Here is a 24784-nt window from a genome sequence, read left to right as displayed (position 1 = left end):
GCCTTGCCATTAAACAACCCATGCATGCATCACTCCATTCCGAACCGCATTATTTAACTTTTAGGACGAGAGAACTTTCCACTTACGAGCAGTTTCTGCTTGTGTGTGCTGTTGTGTGGAAGTGTGATAAAAGTACACTGTGTGTGTGTGTGTGTGTGTGTGTGTGTGTGTGTGTGTGTGTGTGTGCGTGTGCGTGTGCGTGTGCACCCTACTGTAATTGGCATTGTGGGAGGTCTAGAATCTAGACCTCCCACTGTATCCTTGATTGTAATGTCCCATTATCTATAGAAAACGTGTCACAATGCAACGCCTTGTGAGCTTGTAATCTACAAGCTCAGGAGGCTATTTTCGGCAAAGAGGTTTGGTGTACAGGGAAAAAAAGAGGGGGCCTTATATAGACCCCTGGGGGACTCCAGTCAACAAAGTACATAGGGTTTAGCAATCTAATCTGTGTGTGTGTGTGTGTGTGTGTGTGTGTGTGTGTGTGTGTGTGTGTGTGTGTGTGTGTGTGTGTGTGTGTGTGTGTGTGTGTGTGTGTGTGCGTGCGCGCATTTACACACATGCATGTTACAATAAACTATGTGAACTTGAAGGGCTAGGGATCCAAAGAAAGTGTAACCAGATTCATAAAGACCAAAATTATTTATTAATCATGAACCATGATGTGGAATTATTTACAATAGCATCTCCCAAACCTGTTAATAATGTTTGCAGTCTTGTGAAAAAGAGAGAAATACAAAATAATAATAACAACAACAAAGAAAGTAAGATTTATCACTTGTTTTTGAAAAAATACCCGAAGTTTATCATTCACACTTTTTCAGTAATATATCATCCAGTCTGATGACACAAAAAGTGTTATTTTGTCAACCAAGGACATACATTAGTATTTTGAATTTGTTTACATTGTATTTGGGAATTTTGGAAAGAGTAGGGTTAACATTTTCAACACGGAACAATTCATGTTGGAACCAAGTGGTGGTGATTAATGTAGACATTTCCTCTACTGCTGTAGTGGTTCTCAACCTTTTCAGGCTGTGACCCCCAAAATAATCATATTTGAACTGGGGACCCCCCAAAACAATCATATTTGAACTGAGGACCCCCCACTCTGACAAGCACATGGAATTGTAGGAGTTGAGGCATTACATTTAGTTTGACTCGGTTCCACAGATACAAATTGTGAAAATAGCAGCTATTTTCTTATATTTGACAATTTGGCCAATGTTTGACCAGTTTTTATAGTAGCCTATAGTTTGTTGATAGTTGATAGTTTGTCTTTTATCTTTGTATCATGTATTAAAAAGGTCTTAAAAGTCCTTAAATTGTCACTTCACTGTCATATGGGGACCCCCCCCCCCCCAAAAAAAAAAGATTGTGTGGGACCCCCCTGGCGGTCCCGACCCACAGGTTGAGAACCAGGAGTAGACTAGGAATAGTAGGGATAGTCTCAGCTCTGGAAAGTCCCCCTAATGCACTTTTACATGATGCAAATATTTACTTAATTGCACAATCCCATTAACAACACCCTCCCGCTGGGCTGAAATAACACACTGTAAAGCAAAGAGAGAGTGAAAGGGTTATCTTTGGATTCATGGTGGTCTTTCTCTTAAAAGAGACTGCGCGATGGTCCCATGCAGGCTTGAGGCACTTTTCAGCATGTTCAGTGTGCATCACTTTGTGGTAAATGTCTTTCACAGGCCTCTAATGTTACTGGGTTTGAATTGCACTGTTTGGCTAAAAGCCATTGTTGAACGGGGGTAGTATCTGTGTATCTCTGGCATTAAAGGATACTGCTAATTCATATCCTCTCAGTTGAGTTACAGTTAAGTGTCCTCTCTGTCTTCATTACGGTGCTGTAGTATTTTTCTTCTTCTCTTGTATTGTCCCTGGCTGTCAGCTGTCCCAAACATCAAACACTGGTCTCAATATGAGGGGACATCTTACAGTTGAGAATCTGGGAGAGAAGTCTGTGTTGGTGATGATACCTGATTCACACAAATTAACACACACACACACACACACACACACACACACACACACACACACACACACACACACACACACACACACACACACACACACACACACACACACACACACACACACACGGGGGGGGGGGGGGGTAGAAAAGACAAGAAAGTCATTTAAGGACACTGTTGCCATCATGTGGTAAAGCATTGCCACTACATTCAGTTTTTATTTTATTTTGTCACTAACTTGCTAATAATTCTTTGTTTCTCTCTGTTCTCCTCTTCTCTGAGTTTCAGCAGAACTTGCTCCAGAATGGGAAGCTCCAAGTTGAGGTACTGGGCCACCTGACCAGCAACATATCACCCAGGAGTGAAGGGATAGAGCAGAAACAGAAAACCACTATCATCATGAATAATAATAATAGTTTCTTGACAAAAGGACAAAATACTGTAGAGCAAGAGAGGATTAACAGCGGTAACAAAACAAAAGAGATATACGCGGAACAAATGTAATAGAACGGAATAAAATACATTACACCAGACTAGAATATAACGGAACAAAACATACAGACAGAACCATAAAACTGTTCCATGTTCATCCTGGGGGATGCTCATTGCATCCCACAGCTTTAAACGCATCCCTTGAGCTTTTAAGCTGAAAGCTATTCCCCTCTTGAGATAAGTGTAGAACACTCACATCATTGCTGACTTCCTGTTCATCCCTGTCCATCAGAAAGATCTTCATGATGTCATCAGATGGGCCGTGGAGAATCCGTTCCCACAGAGGGTGGTCACTGGTACCCAATTTCCTCCTTTCTGGAAAACACACACACATGTAAATACATCCATCCACAGAAATGTGCACACACACATGCACAAACGCACAGTCGCACACACTGAAATGTGCAAATAGGGAGAGCAAACAGACACTATCATCACATTCTCTGTCATTATGGCACATACTGACATAATCTGTGGCAAAATCTGTTCTCTACCATGGAGACATCGTGAGGCCAGTCCAACATGGAAAAAGTGGCTTAATTGGGCCTTGGCCGAAAATGACTTTTCCTGAGCATATCATCGCAACGCGTTGTGAGCTTGTAGATCGGCTATTTTCAATTGCCAATTTTTTTTCGTAAATGATCACACTACAGTGTCACACAAAAGCCTTTTGCAATTTTTTTAATTGAATCCTGAAAGTTTTGGACATATGAGGTTTCCATCCGACAGAGACGATATAGGTTTAAACCTTAAAGTGGTAAAACTGATATTGATGTGTGATCATTCGGCCTACAGTCGCTTCTTTTGGGCTTATTTTCGTTAGAACTGGTCGCTTGTTTCTCTTGCAAAATCTGGCGACACTGGTGGCAGAGCAGACTAGCTTGTCTACAAGGAGGAGGAGGATGCCCCTGCCACGTAGAGTCCTCAGGCACTTTGGAGTGCACATCACGTTAACAAAACTACTGTCAACTCTTCATAAAACAATTTATATTATAAAACATTTTTGGGGTTAAATCAGCAGATAACATGACTAATAACATACCTCCAGTCTGGTGAACACAATACAGGGCAAACTCTTGAGGATCGTTCTCTATCTGCCGAAGAGCATAAAGATAAAGTGAGAAGTAAGATCATATCTAAATGAATACTTGATTCTGATTGGTCAGTTAAGGCATTATTATGGCAACTGAAATGATCCCTGTCAGATCCCATTCTGGTAGGCCTATTTTGGACATCAGAAATGAGTTCACCTTTGTTTCTGATGGCAGTTAACCCCTCATTAAGAGATTCCTTTCTCTTTTTTGTAAGGCATACTGTAAATCTTTCTAAAGAATAGATGATCTATTTGCTTCCCCTGGATGTCTAGTGTGGCTTTACTTCTCTATCTGACGATAAAAGTGGAAAACCAGTTTGCCCGTGTTGGCTATAGTTACAAGATATTCGTTTTACAGATATTTTCATTAAACCATGTAAACAATGATTTGATCCAACGATAATCTATTAAATCCAAAACAGGCATCTAGCAGAGAAGCTTTACTATTTGCCTTGCAAATAGATCACTTTGTACAAAGAACTTTGAAGAAGATCAGTGATGGCTTGTGTACACTGTGTCATTTGAGAGCCCCAGGCACTTTACACAATATGGCTTTGTAGAAGATCAGCAAACAATGGGTTTTAGGCCTACACCACTTCATGTTCATGAATCTCAGTATGAATTCAGTTTCTCTAATACATGTAGCTTGTGAGGATGCAGTCACTGCCTTATACGCTTCAGATTTTTCCAGCAGCAGATGTTAAAAAAACCTAAATCTTGAGCTTAAAAAAAATAACGTAGTGGCTTTTTACACACAAACTTAGTAATTATTTATGGTTTATTTGGCTGGTGCTGAGTGATTGGTCAAACTCACCTTGAACTTGCTGAGTAGCTGTTCTATCACCTGGTGAGTTGTCATCTTACTGGAGATACGAACCTTTGTGGGCGTACCATAGGATGGAGTGAAGATAGAAGTCTGGAATATAGTGATGATGATAGATGATAAACTTGTGTAGTAAAAAAGGAAGAGCTCAGACGAGAGATAAATAAACTATGAGGCAAAATACAGTATATTTCTCACATGCATATCAGAAAACATTGAAAACCCACTTTATAGTTATAGAAATGTCCGTTGATAGAGAAGCGGTGTTGTCTTTCCCTCTCTCTCTGTGCCGCCGACTTGCTCCTCCCCTTCCTCCTCTTAACCAACGAGGCGTCGCTCATACAGCGAAACAAGTTGGACTCCGCCTCCAGCTCCGAAGCCTTCGGCCTATCAAGGCGCAGCGTGGTTGACTCATAAATGACGGGGACTACAGTTGCATGGAGATAAATACATGAAATTAACGTTTTACAGCACATGTGAGCTAAAACATACTGTAGTAACAGTGGCCCCCGGCCCAGTGTTACTAATAAGATTGTATTAAAAGTTTTCTGAAAAACTAAATACGTTGCTGTATAGCGACAGCTAATGTTACACAAAGGTGTTCCTGGATTGAAAGGTATAACAACATATACAGTAGGTGTTCCAGGTCTAAATGGGTTAAAAAAGTTTTTTTTAAAACCTTGAAAATCTTTTCATTGCGATACCAATAAATAGGAACTTCCATTTATCCAAGCTGGAACACAATAGATTGATTGATCATTAAAATAATCATGCTCTGAAAATGCACGTGGGCCGCAAACACTTTCAAGATTTTCAAGTGGGCCCTGATCCAGGAAAGGTTGACAACCACTGCTGAAGGTGAGGGATTGCCTAAGGCAGGATGTCAAGTCTGACTACTACAAGTATTTGGAGAAAAAAAATTATAAGTCAACTGCCAATTACAGTAAACAAAGACCTGATGAGTGATTGATCACCCCTGTCTCCAGGGCTGTTTCCACCATCTCATCTATTTGATGCAGGTCAATGTATTCTCCCCAACGTGTCATACCCCTAGAGAGAGAGAGAGAGAGAGAGAGAGAGAGAGGGGGGGGGGGGGTCGTTGGAGAGATAGAGGAAGACAAGGAGAGCATGACAAATTGTGACAGAAAAAGGAAGGTGGTTGAAGAGTCAAGGAATAGAAGTGACAGAAAGATGAGGGGTGATAGAAAGAGAGATTGGGAGAAATAAAATACAGAAAGAGACAGAATTGAGTATAATCTTTAGTACAAATACAATGCTTAAAGATGCGAAGCAAAATCAAATGTGCGTTATGTCATGCTACGGAAAGTCTTCACGCTGACCTGTTTTGACAGACCGCAGTACTGTGTGATTTTAATTCACATTGGCACGCTTCTCAGAATATCCGCCAGGTGGTGCCATGAAGAATAATGTGTTCACCAGTTCACATACAGTACTATGGTCAACGGGTTTCAAACTTGTTGTGCCCAAGTCACACCAAAGTCTAAGTAAAAATCTCAAGGCACTCCTGCTTTTCGGTATTGGCCACTCGTGTGGCCCCACATGCGTGGGGCTGCCAAGCGCTTGTCACTTCCAGTAATGTTTGAAGCCAGTTATAGGTTTAAAAGTCCACTGTGCCTTCCATGCAGCTCAATGCAGTGCAAAGGAAGTATAACATTTAATGTGTGTCTCTGGGCTCAAGACAAACAAAGCAATAAACTTAAAGAGCATGAATCCTACCATACTACCGGAGGACATGTGAAAATCTTGTATCTCTACACAATAGGAGATGATTCAGGTTAAGCATCTGTGAAGCTGCCCTTTAATCTAGTTTGTCCGTTGAGTTGGAACCGGGTGATGAGTCAACCAAAGGTCAGAACGATCCGCAGTGGTGTTTTTATAGCAGACCATGATGAAGGCCATAGGTAAACCATGTAAACACATAGGTAAACCAATGTGTCGGTTTCTAAATAAGTAATCAGTATTTCAAGTGTTGCTGAAATTATTTTCCTCATGGTTTACCACTACGCCCCAAAAAAATCTATGACTCTCTCATAACCTGGAAAGCCTGTATCTTAAGTGTTTATGTGTGAGGGAATGTAAACCACAATGATTATTGTGCACAAGCACAACAGATGATAGAATGTGCTATGGACACCCACCTCTTGTTTTCAAGAGGGCTGACCGGACTGATGGGGTCAGGTGAGGGAAGCACATTGGTGAATGGTAGTGCCTGTTTGTCATCCTGTATTTTGAGCCTGATGGGCCTCTGTACGCCCCAGGAGATGTTCAGGAAGCCTTCCACCACCAACTCTCCTTCACTCTGTTGGTATGAGACATGGACAGATAGGCACAGACAGTCAGAGAGACAAACATACAGGGATAGATTGAAACAGGAAGACAAAATATACAGTATGATTTGTAAGACAAATCCCAGCCAGCATGCAGTGTGGCAATGCATATTAATTAAGTAGACAAACTGCATGATGGGTTTGAATCTACCTGATAATAGCTGAGGTGTAGCTGAGTGTGGTCCTTCAGAAAACAGTTGTAGGTGTTCAGCAGGGACAGGAACTCTCCTCTGAAATATAATATACCCAACCATCCATTACACAACTCTGGCTAATACAACACAACACAGTACACCACACCACCAAACCTATGAGCATAGCATAGTAATGCCACAGACAAAACGTAACGCATCATAATGTAATAACACGTGATACATAAAGCGTAAGACAACACATTAAAGTACCACAAAGTAATGTACCCTAAGCCCAATGCAATGTAACATTGCATTGCAAAAGTAAATATGGTGGAACTAGATCTACAAGCACACAACGCATCGTATTTGTGAGATTGTGAGATTGTAGATCTGCTATTTTCCATGAAGAGATTTGGTATAGAGGGAAAAAAGGAACAGACATATCGGGTTTAAGTGGTTAAGCAGAGTTATTCAATCCTATGCTATAGCCTATGGAAGTTTGAGTGTACTAAGGTTTTCATTCCGACCCAACTCTGCACCTGGGATTTTACTAATGCTAAATGATAACTGACTGCAGTACTTTTTGAAGGAAGCAGAGCTGACAAAACCACATAAATAACTGCTGACCAATGAGACACCGATGTCCTATCTTGTATCAAGCTGCAATGGCTAACTTAGTCACAGGTGAGATGAAATACCTGAGGTGCTTATGAAGCACGGACATTCGGCTATTTTCGCCAAATGGTTACCTATTACGATTATGACATAGATGGCACATAATAGGGACACTAGGGTTCAAGTGGTTAACCACTTAAAACCTAGTCTTAGAGAACCGAACTTGAGTTGCAACTGCACTCATACTGCTTTTTTCCGTCTACACCAAATCTCTACAAAAATAGCCGATCTACAAGCTCACAGCGTGTCGTGTTGTGACACATTGTGAGCGTCTAGATTTTTTGGAAAATGTTTGCCACATAATAGGCATGCTAGGTTTCAAGTGGTTAATGCGAATGATATACAGAAGGTTGGAAGTGATTGTGGAGTGACCCACCTGGACAGAGTTCTCCCATCACCTGCCTGAATCACTGGAAGAACTGCTGGATTCATCTCACAGCATTTATCTCTGCAGAGAAAGACATGAGTATAAAAGGAGATGAGATCAAGCAGGTTGAGATGAGGTAAGGTAAGCTATTGTTTAAAAGAATGAAAGTCCACACAACAGCATTGACCGTAACAGTGTTATACTTTAAAACACAGAAAACAGGTAGTATACAACGTTTCGGCCATGTGTGCCCAAAACGTTGTACTACCTGTACCACTTTCTGTGTTTTAAAGTAAAACACTGTTAGGAGCAATGCTGTTGTGCAGACTTTTATTCTTTTAAACGGTTACTCTGTGTCCAGCACCAACGATTTGGATGTGCACAACTTTTGAACAAGGTAAGCTATTGTAACATAAGAGGTGCTGTGAGTTGATATAACATAACATATGTTAATCATCATTTTCATGGATTATTGTTGATGTAATCCTGGTTTGCTTCGACTGTGAAATGATTTCTATCCCAAACTCAGTGAGCTAAAGAGCTCAGTTCTCTTTGACCATTATCAACACTGCACAGTTAGTTTACATATTGTAAAAAATACCAAAATTATGAAATGATGAATGATAAATTAAACTCAATCATATGCATGGCAGTAGCCCATATGTCCATCCATAAGCCGACACCAAGTGGGTCGTTACTACACAACCAAATCAACTGACTTACATCCCCCTAATCCTTTTGAACTCTAAAATTAACACTGGAGATTTTACTGTGTGTAGGATAAATACAGTAACACAGTAAGCATATTACAGTACATGGACAGCATGCTGTGGAGGGGGATTTGTCCAAAGGTTGTTGTTGAGCAGCACTGCTTTAACCACATGAACCATGTATCAAGACAGCTGAGGTTCTTCAGCAAAGTTCTCTTTTATTTCCAAGTAATTTCCATTAAGCTGCTTGCCGTGCCTTAATTGTAACCATATTGTGGACAGACACATGGAAATAAGATGTTAGGACAAGAACAAACTGTCCAGACAGACCCTCCCTTTGAGCACGCTGGGCAAGACCTAGCCGGTTAAGTGTCTAAACGGAAGCACCGAAATTTGGCGGAAGTACCGCCCATGGAAATGGCGGTGAAAGGAAAGGTTGTTTCCGGGCAAAATACCTACAGCGGAAGTCCGCCCCTATAGACGAATCCACAGACGCGCTGCGCTGCCTGTAGGTAATCATAAATGCGGTGTCGCGGTGTGGAGCGGCAGCCGCTTGACACCGCAGTTATGATTGCCGTTCTGTGGATTCGTCTATAGACACTCTCTGCATTAGGCCGTGAGTCGTGACCAGGCTTTTCTCTTTGCAGAAGAGTAAAGGCTGGGAACGAGGCTACCCTTAGAGTGTGTGCTGCAATGGCTGACTGAGCCTGTGTGATGCACACAGGTGTGTCATCAACCCAACTCAATCAAACTAGTTTGACTCAGGTGTGAGTTCTTAAATCAACCACTTTTATGACACTCAACATCCTCAGTGCTCATTTAAAGCATAACGTTGACATAGTTCAATACGGGTCCATTTAGGAAAATGTGTGAACTCCCTCACACTATTTTGCAGTGCAGTAAAAGCTGAATCAAACACAGTTTAGTTTGTTGTCTTAGATGTTGCCATTTTACTCTCTGTGTGTGAACGTACACATACTCTATGTGTGACTACTATTATAATTGATGTGTCAGTGTCACCATATGCCATGTGCATTTGTTTATCCATGTGTATGTGTTTGTCAACAAAAAGATCAGCCATTGAAAAATAGAACCTTACCTCTTCTAACATGGCAAATTAGAGCTTTCTTCTTGATCCTCTTTCTCTCCTTCTCTCTCCACTTGTTCTTTAAATAGCTCCTCACTTGCTGCTTCTCACACTCCCTTGTGGTTTCTTTAATGAAATCTTCCTACCATTCTCTATTACATAATTTCTTCCTTTCCTGCTCTCTCACCCTCTCCGTCTACTCTTTAAGTTTCTTTTCAAGTTTCTGTTCACTTTCTTCTCTCTCTCTCTCTCTCTCTCTCTCTCTCTCTCTCTCTCTCTCTCTCTCGCTCCGTCTGCCTCCCTCTTCCTCCAGGACATTTAATAGCAGTGCTCCACCCAGTAACCAGTGATGACAGTGTAGGACTCAACCATTTGTTTATTTTTTATGGTCACAGAAACTACAGACTATGCCTGTGAGCAGCACAGTGACTATTGGTAGATCCACGTGGCCTTTCTCTCCCTGTTTTCTGCCTTCTCTTCCTCCTTCTGTTGTGATCCACAACAACACTCTTGAAAAGCTGTGTCGCATTTAGTGTATCTTGTATCTCTCTTCAATGTTCACTTCTCTCTCTCTCTCGTCTCTCTCTCTCTCTCTCTCTCTCTCTCTCTCTCTCTCTCTCTCTGTCCAAGCCTGTTCTTTGCAACCAAAAGAATCTCAGGTATTCGGCAACTGTCGCTCCAACACCGCCTCCCCATCTAGCTGTCAGTTCTGTTGAGTTGGGTGTGACCTACTGTACGTATACCTTCCACTGTTCACAATAAGACACATGATCAAGGAAAAGTGATTTCAAAGACACAGCTAAACACTGCCTTAGGGTTGTATACAAAGAGTAGTTTATGGATGATTATGTGAGAAAGTGTCATTCCTACACTTTATCGCAAGAGCCTTTTGACAAGTGTCGCTTGACATAGGCGATGTATTTTCTACTGATTCCCTTGAGAGAAAAAAAATCACGTGTTTGCAATGGATTCACTTTCATTTTTGTAGACTTGTCAAAAGGGCCATAAGTGGTTCTCAACCTTTTCTGAATGGGCTCACTTGAAATCTTTAAAGTGTTCAATCGATTGTGTTCCGGCTTGGATAAATGGAACTAACGTAATATACTTTACGTTTTTATCGGTATTACAATGAAAACAAATTTTACATAATTTTTCTATATTAATGAATGAATTAATATAAATCAATAATATTAATTGTAGCGTTTTGCCAATCATTTGTGGGCAGACGTACAATTTCCTCACAGCCCACCAGTTGGCCCAGTTCCCGGGCGACAGGTTGAGAAATAAATCAACCCTGCTCCACTGAGAACTCTGGTCCCTGCGACTCCTTTCATGTGATTGAAAACCAGTGATTATGGCCACACACCTGGCATGCCGGGTCTACAGAACAACAGTGACTCAGGATGTAGGTTTCCTTCTGACTGAGTTCACAAGTGTCCTTGAGCAAGACACCCTAGCATCCCTTTTCTGGGGATGTCGTAAAAGGTCAAACAGGTGAAGAGCTCCGTTCGAGCTGCCCTCAACGCACCAGACATGTCCGTTAGGTTCTCCGAAGAGCCAGCACAACGGGAATACAAGGAGACTGAGCCACAGCTAAGGGGTAATGACCCAGTGGCAGGGACTGTCTACACACAATATTGGACTTAAAAGGGAGACCCAGCTGCACAGCTGCACAGCTGACATCGCTCCCTGATAAGCTGAACCATTTCCCCGCCCACTTGGAGGTTATGGTGGTATTATACACCACCAACCTCCCGAAGTACCGTAAGCTCCCACCGCCAACACAAACGGCCTGTTTGCATTATGTCTTGATTGGTTAAAACAAAAATGGTTCAAAAGTTAAAGCTCTAGTCTGATAGTAATTCATCATTGCTATAGTGTTTATTCAGTAAGAGGGGTCTTGTCATCTCCCCAGCTCATTATTAAACAGAAAATAAATGGTCACCAATTTCATCCAATCAGGAAAGAGAACCCATTTATCAGCTTCAAATTTAAAGGGTTCCAATTCCAATTGATCTTTTTTTATCCCATCCAGTTTCACGTTGTATTGTCTGTTTACTTAAGAGCTGGAGAGACAGGGAGACCCCTGTTATTGAACAAACACTCTGAGTCCACAGCAATGATTACTATGATTGATTGATTGATTGATGATTACTTTTTTAACCAGTTTTAACAACAACAAAAAAAATCACTTACACTAATTCACGACAAAGGTAGAAGCCAACTTCTGAAGATTCTTCCTCATCAGAAACAGTGTCTGTATAATCAATCACCCTACTATCTATCCTGTCTGGCACTTAGATAATTCACCATATTCACACGACTTGGCCATTTTGCTTTTTCGTCATACCCATGATGAGTATTCACCAGGTCAATATACAGCATATAATCAATCAATCAATCAATCAATCAACTATATCATATCTTTATTATTTTGAAGCAAGGAAAATTATGTATTAATTTGTTGAACATTTCCAAACCAGTTTCCCAACTAAAAGGTTTGTGTCCATCTGAGACCTGACTTGTTCTGTCTACTCTGTCCCCTTGTAAGCTAGTCTGGTGAACCAGGCTACTTGTAAGCCATCTCTTACCATACTTCACACTATGGCACTGATTTGTCATTGCAAGACCCAGCGTGTGTTTTTCAAGGTGCCCTAAAGCAAATACATCTGGTCTGTGTGGTTTTGTTTTTGTGAGCTTGGGCATGCGTGTGTGTGTGAGTGCTCGCGTGTGTGACTGTGTGTGTGTGTGTGTGTGTGTGGGGTGTGTGTGTGTGTGTGTGTGTGTGTGTGTGTGTGTGTGTGTGTGTGTGTGTGTGTGTGTGTGTGTGTGTGTGTGTGTGTGTGTGTATGGGCGTGCACATGTCTTTCTGGGTGTATGTGTTTATGTACATATAAAAACAATTCACATTTCTATTTTTATTTTTCATGAATGAGGTTGTTGATGGTGAAGTTATACTGTATACCGTATGGTTGTTGTGGTACTGAAGCAATTGTGGTAAAAGTTACAGTAGCCTAGAGTCTGTTAGCACTAAAGCACACTTGTATTTGGTTGGCTGTCATTACCTTTATATACATAATTCTACATTAATGCTAATGCCAACAGAGGCATCTTTGCCACCTTGATCTAATTTGCAATCCCAGACACAGCAAGATAGAATAATTTTCTTTCAGACTTCACAACCGCCTTGACTATATACTGTTATCTGTGTACAAACATAAACATTTGTATAAATTGCTAATTCGTATTATATATGAATAAACTGAATAGCAGTACAATAATTACTCACTGAAACAACTTATTTGAATCCAACACAGACCTCTCTACGTATATACAGTAACTGAGTGAAAGGGTGGGGTACAGTGTGCCGTATGTACACAGTGACATACAGGCTGAACTTTAATTTATATAATCCATAGCCTGAGGGTGTGAGATTTGTTCAATGAACAAGGTATAATGCGACACTCCCATCTCTCTCTCTCTCTCTCTCTCTCTCTCTCTCTCTCTCTCTCTCTCTCTCTCTCTCTCTCTCTATTTCCCTATCTGTCCACCCCTGGCCCTCCTTCCCTCCGTCTCTTCCTCCTCTCCTTTGTTTACCGGTCTCTCTTTCTTCCTCATGCTCTACCTCTCGTTTGTCTCTTTGTTGTCATGTACCTCTGTCTAGGCGGGATATCTCTTGCTCTCTCTAGTATACAGTATGTTGTAAGGTTCTGGATTCTGTAATATACTTGCAACATTCAATACTACATTATGCAATATTCTACTAATAATATTTGCTTGATTCAGTATCATCACCCTGCCTACCCGGGCACTTAGACAGAACAACAAGACAATAGACTTTTCTTTCTCCCGTTTGCAAATATGCAAATCTAATATATTAGATTTGTATATTTTGTGAATATAGAGAAAGCAAGCAATGATGTGTAATTCATTGTGTGAACACACAACGTCAAGCCAAGCTACTGGTTTACTCTGTAACACTACTTTTTTCTTTATTTGTTTTTTTTGTTTGTTTGTTTTAGGAGTCATGAATGTATCTATTAGTGCCAGTGTACCATAAATGCGTTACTACACTATGTGTTGAATGCATGCAACCATAACCCATTCCTGGGTTTGCTTCGGTTTTTATTTACTTGACAGAGGATCTGTTCTGCTTTTAATTCACTTGGTGAATAGTGGCAAAGACTAACAGCACGCTGTAAAATCCTGAGTGTTAATACGACTACAAATATAACGTAATGGACACATAAGGGTCCATTTGACTACATTTACACCAATGGAGTTACCAATGGATAAATGAACACTGAGGTTTATACTGTGTAGATAAAGGCTAAACATTACTTTCATAATTATTTGGATACTTTAAAAAGTAAAAAGTAAAAGTATTTAAAATACTTGCTTATAACTACATTGTCTATATAGAGAAGTCTTGTATTTAGATTTTTTATGGGGTCAGACAGAAAGAGAATCACGCACAAGGCCACGCAATCCATGTAACAATGTGTGTTTAAAAAAAAAAAGTTTGATCTCACATGAAACAAACAGAAACAGCAGTGATTGATCTTTGACCTTTGGCACAGAAACCCACTTTAATCTGTAATAGGTCTACTAAGACTACAAACACTACATCGTTCAAAAACCTACAGTCAGTACTGAAGATATCGAATACTTTCTCAAAGAGGAGCGAAACAAAGACCAAAGAGAGAGAAGAACCACCCTTTAAACACTTTAACACAGTAGCCCACCGTTGGAATACACATAAACTCACAACCTTGAGTTACAGTAAATTCATGAATTTGTAACGTACCTTCTGTTTTACAGCACAACATTCTATGGTCATTAACAGGCACTCCTACCTCAGTCCTGCCGCTCATGTGTGGTTTCAAGTGTCATCATTGCTCCATATCCACTACTCGTTCTCTCTCTCTGTCTGTCTGTGTGTATGTGTGTGTTTATACAGTAGGCTAGGTTCATAGTACGCGTGTTGGGAGGTGAGTGTAGCATGGCGTAGCAGAGTGCAGCAGGCTGGTTAATGATTGCTGGACACGTTGAGACAGCATTGAGAGGGAGGGGCAGGCTGACACCAGATATTACTCACCTGGATGTGGATATAATGTATGTGTATGTCTGTGTGTGTGTGTGTGTGTGTGTGTGTGTGTGTGTGTGTGTGTGTGTGTGTGTGTGTGTGTGTGTGTGTGTGTGTGTGTGTGTGTGTGTGTGTGGTGTGTGTGTGTGTGTGTGTGTGTGTGTGTGTGTGTGTGTGTGTGTGTGTGTGTGTGTGTGTGTGTGTGCACGTGCGCGTGTGCGTGTGAATTGAGTGTGTATCAGGCTTGCTTCTGTCATCTGTGTTAGAGAAAGAGAGAGAGAGATATTGAGTAGTATGTCTATTATAGAGAAACTGGTTATTCTATTACTGTATTAGGTTTGTTACACACACACGCGCACACGCACACGCACACGCACACACACACACACACACACACACACACACACACACACACACACACACACACACACACACACACACACACACACACACACACACACACACAATCCCTGGGGTCCATGGCATTGGTATAGGATTTCCTGTTATATCATGCTTATCCTTTATTTTTTGGAGGGGGTGTCACAGAATCATGCACTTCCGTATATTTTGTATACAAAAATAAACACATTGAGTCAGAGATTTCTGGGATTAACTGAACCCAGAAAACGTATCTTATGGTGCAAGCTGATTCAATAAATAAATGAATAGAATAGACATTTTCTTTCTTTTCCTATCATATAACTGGATAGTGCCTTTGCAGTTCAGTCAGGGAACCTTAAGAAACTCAATGACTTGAAATGAAATGCCTTGCATTATGGGAACGTGTGTGTAATGCCAGGTACTTGAGGAGTGTGGTCGGTAGCCTGAAGGCACTGTGTGGCTGTCAACTCTGTCAGCTCTTACCTCACCATGCACGGGCAAAGCCTTTTCCCAGACGCGTCATAAGCCAAAGGCTAGGGTGTTGGTGAAATGTTTTATCTACGGGCAAAGAAGGCTGCCAGTGGTGGAAGAAGTACTCTGATTTTTACTAAAAATAGCAATACCACAATGCAGAAAATATATACAAGTAAAAGTCCTGTATTCAAATTGTACTTGAGTACAAGTATTAGCATCAAAACATACTTAAGTACTTATTAGCATGTCCCATTTCACAAAATCTTTCGAAAATAGACAATCTAGTCATGTGACACGTTGTGAGCTTGTACTGTACATCAGTATAAAATAGGCCTTAGTTGGTCAATGTATGTTTAGTAATAATCTAAATCTGCAAAGTAGCTATAATTAAAGTTTTCAAATAATTGTAGTGGAGTGAAAAGTATAATATTTGCCTCTGAGATGTATAGTAGAGTAGAAGTACAGTATAGTGAATTGAAAATGGAAACAGTCAAGCAAAGTTAAAGTACCTCCAAAAATGTATTTAGTTACTTTACACCACTGACAGTGGTTTGTAGAGAATATTCAGGCAATGATGACAAATTTGCGGCTGTAATTTCAGTTGATCAAGGCCGGACATGTGTGTACAGTAGGTTCATATTTTGCCTGTATTCATAATAATCTAGTTGGACTAAAAACTCCTGTATGAATGCAGTATAGGGGTGCAATTCACTTAAATCACAGCAGAGGGAGGCATACTGTCAATAAAAAGTGTCTCAAACTTCATAGTACAGTTCAATGTGAATACAGAGCCAGGTAAAAAGGCTATAATAATAGTAGTGGCATTTTTATAAAGGAGTAGTCCACATCCCCATGCGCAGTAATAATGATGTGTAATCAATATACCGGAGAAGAGGGACAGGGGATAGGATAGACTCTTATTGATCTCTGTGGGGAAATGCAGGTGTTTTTCTTTGAAAAACATCAATAACATCACTAGAAAAGCTTTGTACCTGTCTCCAACAGGTTAGATTTGTGTAATGCCCATATATGGATTAACCTGAAGTCATCAATACGGCGTCATGGTGCTCAGGTGGTTTTTAGAGGGAACCCATTAACAGCTTAAAGTGTATATTGTTCCAATCCCAATTTTGCCTGCTCTTTTTTATTTAATCACTCCAAATTTTACTTGTGTGTCCTGTATCCTGTATGAGTTCTCTAACCTGATTGAATAACATTGGTATCAACAGCGCATTTTTTTCTCCTTCTGTTTACTAAAGAGCTGGAGAGACTATAGCAATGATTACTTATGTAACAATTATTTTAGCAAAATAAAATCACATGATCCACCTTTAATTCAACTCGCAAGTGTAAAGATATACCCATATCGACAGTGTTCATTTATCATTGAGAATGTAAATGGAGTATGGATCCTTACGGACTTTGGCGGCAGAGGCCGCTTTATGCCCTCAGAGGTAAATTAACAGGGTGGACTTTATTGTACAGGCACCAACCAGAGCAGAATGGACAAGGAGCACACAAACACATTGGGAAATTCCATTCCTTTCCCAAAATAAACCAGGACAGACATACAGGGCTGGCTGGCAACAGGTGGACACAAAGGCTGGCTCCTGGACTGTGTGTGTCTGTGTATGTTTGTGTAACAAAGATGCAATATGATGCTCGAATCCCCAAATCTGTAGTAATCCAAACGTTATTTTCAGCTGTGTGTGTGTACATTTGTACGCATGTCTGTGTGAATGCTACTGTATGAGGGAGAATCTATTAAGTGTGTGGACACTACACAGTCCTGAGTGTTAATTTATCCACTTGGAACTCGGAGAGTACACTGTCTGAGTTAATTTAACACTAAAGATTTTGTGAAAACTTAGGATGTCAACATACATGTGTCTTGTACAGTATGTCTTTTGTTCCCTCTATTTTCTGGGAAGAAAAACTAAAACAAACAAAAAGATAGTTTGCTTGCCATGAGCTTTGGGTAGCTCTTTAACGTGAGTCAGTGAGCATAGTACACATTTATCAATACACTTCACAATAGTTAAGAGTTAATACCTTTATCTCTAGTGAGAAACCTGTCAATACCTCTGACAGTCTGTCTGTCCTGAATGGTCCCGGTTCACATAGCCTACACTGAAGCCTGATTTACAACCTGATCCACAAGCTCTACAGCTCATAGATCTAATATTTTAGGCAAGCGACATTGGAGTATAAATTAAACATTATGGTTGCAAAACAAAACCTCACATAAAACATGACTGTTGCAACATAGCAGCGGAGTGTGTGTGTGTGTGTGTGTGTGTGTGTGTGTGTGTGTGTGTGTGTGTGTGTGTGTGTGTGTGTGTGTGTGCGCGTGTGCGTGTGCGTGTGCGTGTGCGTGTGTGTGTGTGAGGGGAGGGGGCTACAAATTTAAAATTGACAAGCAAATTAAAAAACACACTCTTCAGCAACAAGGTTGTGAATAGTATGTTAGCACTATGTGTATGCACATGTAGTCATGTACAATACCAATAATCTATGCTGTTGTTGTGGTTTTAACTTTTACTTATACACTTGAAGTATATGCCATCCAGTAAACCCTGGACACATGACAATAAAGTAAGGAATGTTTAATCTAGTTAGTTCCACGACAAACAGGGGCCTCACATCGTCATGCATGATGGTGAGTGTGGATAGCGTTTCTGCGTAGCAGCTTAGTGGGGTATGAGCCTAGCCACGCTGCGAGAATGACTGGACTGTACAGTACAAGAGGACAGCTAGCAGAGCAGCTGTCCCCATCTGTCATCTGAGTGTCACACACACACTCACACACACACACACACACACACACACACACACACACACACACACACACACACACACACACACACACACACACACACACACACACACACACACACACACACACACACACACACACACACTCACACATTGCGTAGAACAAAATCAGATAGTAAGCTCTAACTGCCAGCAAGAGAACGGGCATGGTTGGCTCTGGATAAGACACACACACACGCACACACACACGCACACACGCTCACACACACACACACTGAAAGAAGAGAGTAAGAGAACTAACCAGTGCCTTGCAACTTAGCTCCAGTCACCATGCGAATCAAGGCGTCATTCTGAAATCCTTTATCTACCTGTGGACAATCCTAGAACAAGGACTATGACTATTATACAGCACATAACCGTGTTCCACAGCTTCTTTCTGCTGGTTCTCCTCACTCCCAGCTATGGGATACAGAGAGGTAAGCATGGGTTTCATGTTTCGTGTGTGCCTAGGAACTGGTATTTGGGAAATTACATGTACAGTATTGTGTTTTTTGTGTCTTCCCCCTGCACATGGGCACAGACAACAGTGTGGTGACGCATTTAGGTATATAAGCTATAATGTAATAATAAATGGTAGGCCTATGTTTGTATACAGTACCGTATCTTTTTTGTGTTGATATAGTATAATTTGTGGTGTTTCTTTGACAGTTGTCTCACTCACAGAATAATATGCTTAGTCTAAATATCATCTTTTGGGAAGAGTTAGGCTACGATAAACATCAATTTTACCTATAAATCTCACGGAAAACATAATTTTCACAAAATACACGGAACAAAGGGACATAAATCAAAGGACAAATCAGTTCAATAAAAACAAACTATGTGTGTACTTGTGTACATGCCCATGCATGCCCACATGTGTGTGTGTGTGTGTGAGTGGATATGAAGTCAGTAAGATTCAGTGAAAAGACATGGCTACTTCTAAGTCTATCTGAAGACTGCCTGTTTGTTTACAGTGTGCTAGCCTACTGTGTGGTGTAGGGGGACGTACAGGTAAAGCCTGTCTCCAAATTAAAGCCTGATTTGTATTTAGTGAACGTGTCGTCACTGTCGTGCTGTGGCGCGTTGTGAATTTGTAGATCTGGTGTTTTTGGTGTGCGACACTGCGCACAACCAAGTATAAATCAGGGTTAAGGTTCCTTGTCTGCATTTCTATGTGTCAACATGGCCTCTCTATGTCAGCATACAGTATGGCACAGGTTGTAGAGTTTAAGGCTTTCTGAAACACAAGGCAGGGAGAGTTTCGCCCCAAAAGACACATTTATCAGTATTTGTCTTTCTGTCTGTTGCCATAGGGTTGCCAACTACTTGAAATTCAAATTAGGGACACCCGGCCCTTATTTCTGAGAAAAATAAGGAACGCCCAGAAAAAGATAAAGTCTCACTGTATACAGTAAAAAAAATTGTATATTATATATTAACCAATTGAACCCAAGCATCCATAGCAATCGGCTATTTTTGGTATATTTGGTATATTTCTTTTTAGAAAAAAGCGGGTTTAAGTGGTTACAACCAGTATTATAGTATAATTATGTATATGAGCTGTTTGAATTTGTAAGATGTATGTCATTGATTGATTCCCAAAAATAAGGAGTAAAGTGTGTCCCTTATCAGTTCAATAAGTAGTTTCCAAATAAGGAACACGTCCTTATTCCAAGGGACGGTTGGCAACCCTATACAACATCCTAGAATGCAGGCCTTGTAGACAACAAGCTCAACTGTCTGTGTTTACTAGCTGGCTGTCTGCCTGTCTGTCCCTGAGCACTATGTCTGTCTTGTCTACCTTATGCACAGTATCATAGAGTTGAATGTTTCTCTACAGAATGTGGAAAGTGGATAAAAGGGTTCAGTGCAGTGTCTGCTACTAAATGAAATGCTGAATTAATTTAGCCTAATATGACTTTCTCATCTTGCCTGTCTGTCTCTCGAGTCTGTCTTGTCAATCCCAACACTAGTCTATCCGTCGGTCTAACTACATATGACCTATGGCCTATCGCGTTTATTCTCTCTCAGGTTGAGTGCAACCTGAGAGATTCTCAGCTTTCTGTCTGCCTGTCTTGTCTTACTATATGTCACAGTCAGTCTATAGTTTGATATCTCCATAGCACAATGTTGGCCTTATATAAAAGCGTGTCTGTCTGTCTGTCTGTTTGTCTTAATACTGCATATTTCAGTGGTTTTCAAACTTTTGAAAAGTCAATCTACAAGCTCACAATGCATCACATAGTGACAGGTTGTAAACTCGTAAAAATGCTATTTTCACTATTTTGGGAAATGTGTGGGGAAAACATTTTAAATACAAAACTTTGCCTGTAATGACATGCCAAAAATAGGGTTGCCAGGTTGAAAGTGGTTCAAATATGTATTTTGTAGGGTATAGAATGTGCTTCTTTAATGGGAAACAAGCATGCACCAAGTACTGATAGTACATTAGAAAATAATTCATAACATTTTGTATAGTTGTACTACGGAGCCCCGGCCTAAAAGGACATGGAAGACAAAAAATGGTGGGGAAAAAAAATAAACTGTAATACTTTTTATGTTCCCTATAGCAATAGTTTTGCAGGGGAACTCAAAAGGGTTTTGTATTGCAATAATAATGTGTGGTCGAGACAAAATCGAAAGGCACACCATTGTGCCTCGGCACACGTCAGTTTGGGAACTGCCTGTATAGTTTGATATTTGATATAATAGTAGAATGCAGGCCTCATACTGTAGAAGAGAGTGTGTGTATGTTTCTGGCAGTCTGCCTGTCTATCCTACTATATGTCACAGCCTATAGAGTTTGATATTTCCTAAGTAGAATGCGGGCTGCATTTCACCTCCAAGGCATGTACTGTACTAGTGCCGATATCACCTGTTGCCGACGTCTGCCAGGGGAATGGGGAGGGTGTTCATTCACAGGGCTGCTCAGTGTAAATCTGAGTAAATCTATATCCTTCCTGTATTCAGACTCAGAGTCTCCTCATGGCTCTCACTGTGCTTGTTAGGAACCTACTCCTTTTCTCTTGCTTCTTCCCCCTCTGCTCTCTGCAACATGACGAGTTCACTCTAAAGGCTCAAGGGTGTGAAAACGCCATGAGATATTGGAAAATAATGAGCACCTGATTTACACACTTAACGAGCCTTAATTGCAGTTTAACGTAGATCACTGATATTCACTGTTTGGTGGAACATCTGGGAATGGGAGCTGAACACAGTAAATCATCCTGCGTGGTCCAAACACTGAGACGTGAAGTACACACAAACGCACGCATGCAGAAACACACACACGCGTGCACACGCGCACGCACGCGCGCGCACACACACACACACACACACACACACACACACACACTCTAGTTATTTATTTTTGCTTAATTTAACAGAGACAGAGTCAAGGAGCCAATACGCCAGATGGAGAGACAAGTGGGTAGACCACACTCAGAGAAGTGTCGTCCATCACTGGCATATGGAAAGCTACTGTAGGAAATATATAGCAGGATTCATCGTATGTAAGTCATACATTACAAGCTTGAGGTAAAATAGTGCATTACTGTAATGTCATACATATTGGCCAATACAGAAAACAATGTTGAGGCATAGAGACCTTACTCAGTATATACTGTAGGTACAGTATATGTCATTAAAATATCTCTAGGAAAATTGGACACATTCATGTAGAACACTGGTTCTCAATGTGGGGTCTGGGGACCCCAGGGGTCCTTGAAGGGGTTTCAGGGGGTCTTCAGCAAAATTAGGCAAAGTTTAAACACTATTAACACCCTATTTTATTTTTTGGCTATTTGAAAATAACCGATCTAGCTCACAAAGCATTGCATCTGCTATAAAAGAAAAAGATGGTGACAAATCTTGACAAAATGTTGAAAACTCTTCTTGTTGAGGTCCCTGGCACAAAATCTTTTCAAATGGGGCTCTACGACCAAATACATAATGTATTTGGCGATCATTGACATGCAAATATTTGAAAACCTCTGTTGTAGTCTAAAGTATAACTATTTGTTTTACTTGCGTTTATAATCTTAGCTATATCATTTATGGTCAAGCCTGATTTATACTTAATCGTATGATGGTGTCACTCGCCAAAAATAGAAGAGGGTGAGCTTGTAGATCTCCTATTTTCGTCGCACCACAGATGTCATACGATGGAGTATAAATTAAGCACAAGTCCTGCCCCCTCCCCAAGACGGGACTGTTTTGCTGAGCAATTGCAGGCAGCAGATGTTAAAGCTATCAGCTTGGTAATTAAGTGCTGCTCCACTGACATGGGACTACTGTTGTTGTTCTAGATGTGGAAACCATGACTTATTGTTGTAGTGATAGTTCTACCCCAGCTACAGAGATGTTGACTCAAGTCATAATTATGGCCGTGTAGTAAAATATATGAAAAATGAGACTTTCAAGTTATCATCTTGAGACCTTGACTTGTTAGTATAACTTGAAAATACCACTGCACAAAAAAAATCCATATAGAATTTTCAATAGATTTATGTGCTGGCAGCATGTTGCAGAGGACAGAAAACTTGATTGTTATTTCTAATCTCTCATCTTAACCCATTAAGACAGGGAACGCATCTGTGTGTAATTTTTAGATTTCTTTGGCTATTCAAAAATAGCAGATAAAAGCTGATAGGGTGGCACCGAGTGCTGCGCTACGAGCTTTTTTGAAAAATCATGAACATTAAATCTTTGAATATATATATATATTATTTTAAAGCAAACATGTTTAACTCAAATCTTTGCTTCTGGGGGGTCCCTGGAACAACATATTTTGAGATGGGGGTCCGCAGCCAAATACATATAATTTTGAGGGTCCTTGACATAGAAAAGTTTGAGAACCACTGATTATAGCAACATATGTTTTTTTTTTAAACTGTTAGGATTTAGAAGAGATTTGTAGAACCCCCAGAAGCTAAGATTTTAGTTACAAACATCCAAAATATTCTCTTTCCTCCTTGTGACTGGACTAGGATCCTACAGTGACTCATGACGCTGTTGACACGTATGTTTTGGTGGTGACATAGTCTGACTCAGCAGTAGCCACTAGGATAAGTAAGAGGATAGTGTGGGATAAGTCTTGGTGGCGGCAAAAAATCTATTAAAATCTCCTATTTGGCTCTCTGTGCTACCATTTTCAAATCCCCCCAACAGTAATAACACAATAAACAGCCACGAGCCACCCAGTTAATGCAAGCTGCAGTACTTTGTGGGCGACACACTTGGTTTTAATGCTGTGCAATGTAAGATCCCATCGTGCTGTGTATTCGGGTTTTACAATAACATTTCCCTGACTGTTGCTGTTTAGAATGAACCCACGCCCCCATGACATGTCTTAAGCCCTAGATACCTTGTCATATAAGTTACGAATAATGAAAATAGCATGAATCTATGCGCTCACAGTGTGTCACATCGCATTTTTGAAAATCTTGAAACATTTTGAAAATGTGGTTCATATGCTTCCCTCAATAATTGTGTAGGCTCCAGAAATACAAACAATCCAGAAAACATTTCTGTTTCTCTATCTTAGACCTTTCTCTTGCACTACAGCAAAGACATGTAAATGTCAGATGGATGGACTGACATGAATTTTCTTTTTATATCCTTTTACTTTTGAATAAAGATATTTTCTTTTTACTTTTGAAATAGAGAGCATAATTTAATAGAAAATAGGTCTAGTAATAAAAATGCACCGTTCCTTAATTCACAAGATATTGTACGAATCAAGTCCAGTATTTTGAATGAAAATTATGAGAATTCTTTGGGCATTTTATGCCCTTCATCTCTTACAGGAGAGTGTAAAGAGGAAACTGAGGGTAGAGAGTGGGGAGACGTGAAACATGACAGGAGTTGGATTCAAACCGGGGTCCTCGTGACTTAAGGTGGCCGTAGCTTACATGTCCACTTGGTTGCATTTGGTTACATTACATTTGTATGCTCTTAGAATTAATGAATAAATGAACACTGAGGATTTCACTGTGCATCCTGCTGGACTGGGTTATAATCCCTAAAGAAAACAATGAATATACTGAATACTAATTTCCATGTGATATCAGTGTTAAAGATGGAGATTTTATGCAGTATGAAAATAATAGATTCAGTGTATTCCAGTGGTTCAAACCTCAGTTTTGACCTTGGTTAAGTAAACGTCAGGGTTTCAGTTTGACGTACAGTAGCTGTCCTTCTGACAGGGCTTTCAATATTTCAGCTATGTTATTTTGACATCTTCATTTCACAGAGACAAATGCAAGCATTGCCAAGCCTCTCCTTTCCTGTCCTCTCCTCTCATCCTCCAGTTCA

The 24784-nt window shown here is 40.5% G+C and overlaps 2 protein-coding genes across 3 annotated transcripts in view; one reads left to right on the top strand and one right to left on the bottom strand.

Moving 5' to 3' along the window:
• Window positions 1-623: 623 nt before the first annotated feature.
• rassf6 (Ras association domain family member 6) lies at window positions 624-14700 on the bottom strand. Of its 2 annotated transcripts, none has more exons than XM_080418600.1 (11): window positions 14568-14700; window positions 7924-7995; window positions 6890-6968; window positions 6550-6710; window positions 5346-5440; window positions 4618-4817; window positions 4382-4483; window positions 3517-3568; window positions 2671-2789; window positions 2221-2318; window positions 624-1988 (listed from the first exon to the last, which is right to left on the bottom strand). In XM_080418600.1, the coding sequence occupies exons 2-11, from the start codon at window positions 7977-7979 to the stop codon at window positions 1913-1915; spliced, it is 1038 nt and encodes a 345-aa protein (XP_080274726.1). In that variant the 5' UTR covers window positions 7980-7995; window positions 14568-14700; the 3' UTR covers window positions 624-1912. The 2 variants fall into 2 exon arrangements, with proteins under 2 accessions (XP_080274726.1, XP_080274725.1); XM_080418599.1 differs by lacking the exon at window positions 14568-14700 and adding an exon at window positions 9724-10250.
• Window positions 14701-18685: 3985 nt separating this feature from the next.
• Window positions 18686-24784, top strand: part of musk (muscle, skeletal, receptor tyrosine kinase) — a 52884-nt gene continuing 46785 nt past the window's right edge. The window contains exon 1 of the mRNA XM_080419002.1: window positions 18686-18903. Coding sequence (XP_080275128.1) covers window positions 18822-18903 — 82 coding nt within the window. The 5' untranslated portion in view covers window positions 18686-18821. The remainder of the gene's footprint in view (window positions 18904-24784) is intronic.

This window comes from Gymnoscopelus braueri (assembly GCF_963280865.1).
Source record: "Gymnoscopelus braueri genome assembly, chromosome: 22".
NCBI classification, from domain to species: domain Eukaryota; kingdom Metazoa; phylum Chordata; class Actinopteri; order Myctophiformes; family Myctophidae; genus Gymnoscopelus; species Gymnoscopelus braueri.
Note: the sequence above shows the minus strand (reverse complement) of the source record. Positions and strands in the feature narration are given on the sequence as shown.

Coding starts and splice junctions, on each gene's coding strand:
- rassf6 (XM_080418600.1), bottom strand. CDS start 7,979: ATGAATCCAGCAGTTCTTCCAGTGATTCAGGCAGGTGATGGGAGAACT. Junction 3,569..4,381: donor AGCTACTCAGCAAGTTCAAG/GTGAGTTTGACC, acceptor GCTCTTCGGCAG/ATAGAGAACGATCCTCAAGA. Junction 2,319..2,670: donor AACAGGAAGTCAGCAATGAT/GTGAGTGTTCTA, acceptor GTTGCTGGTCAG/GTGGCCCAGTACCTCAACTT.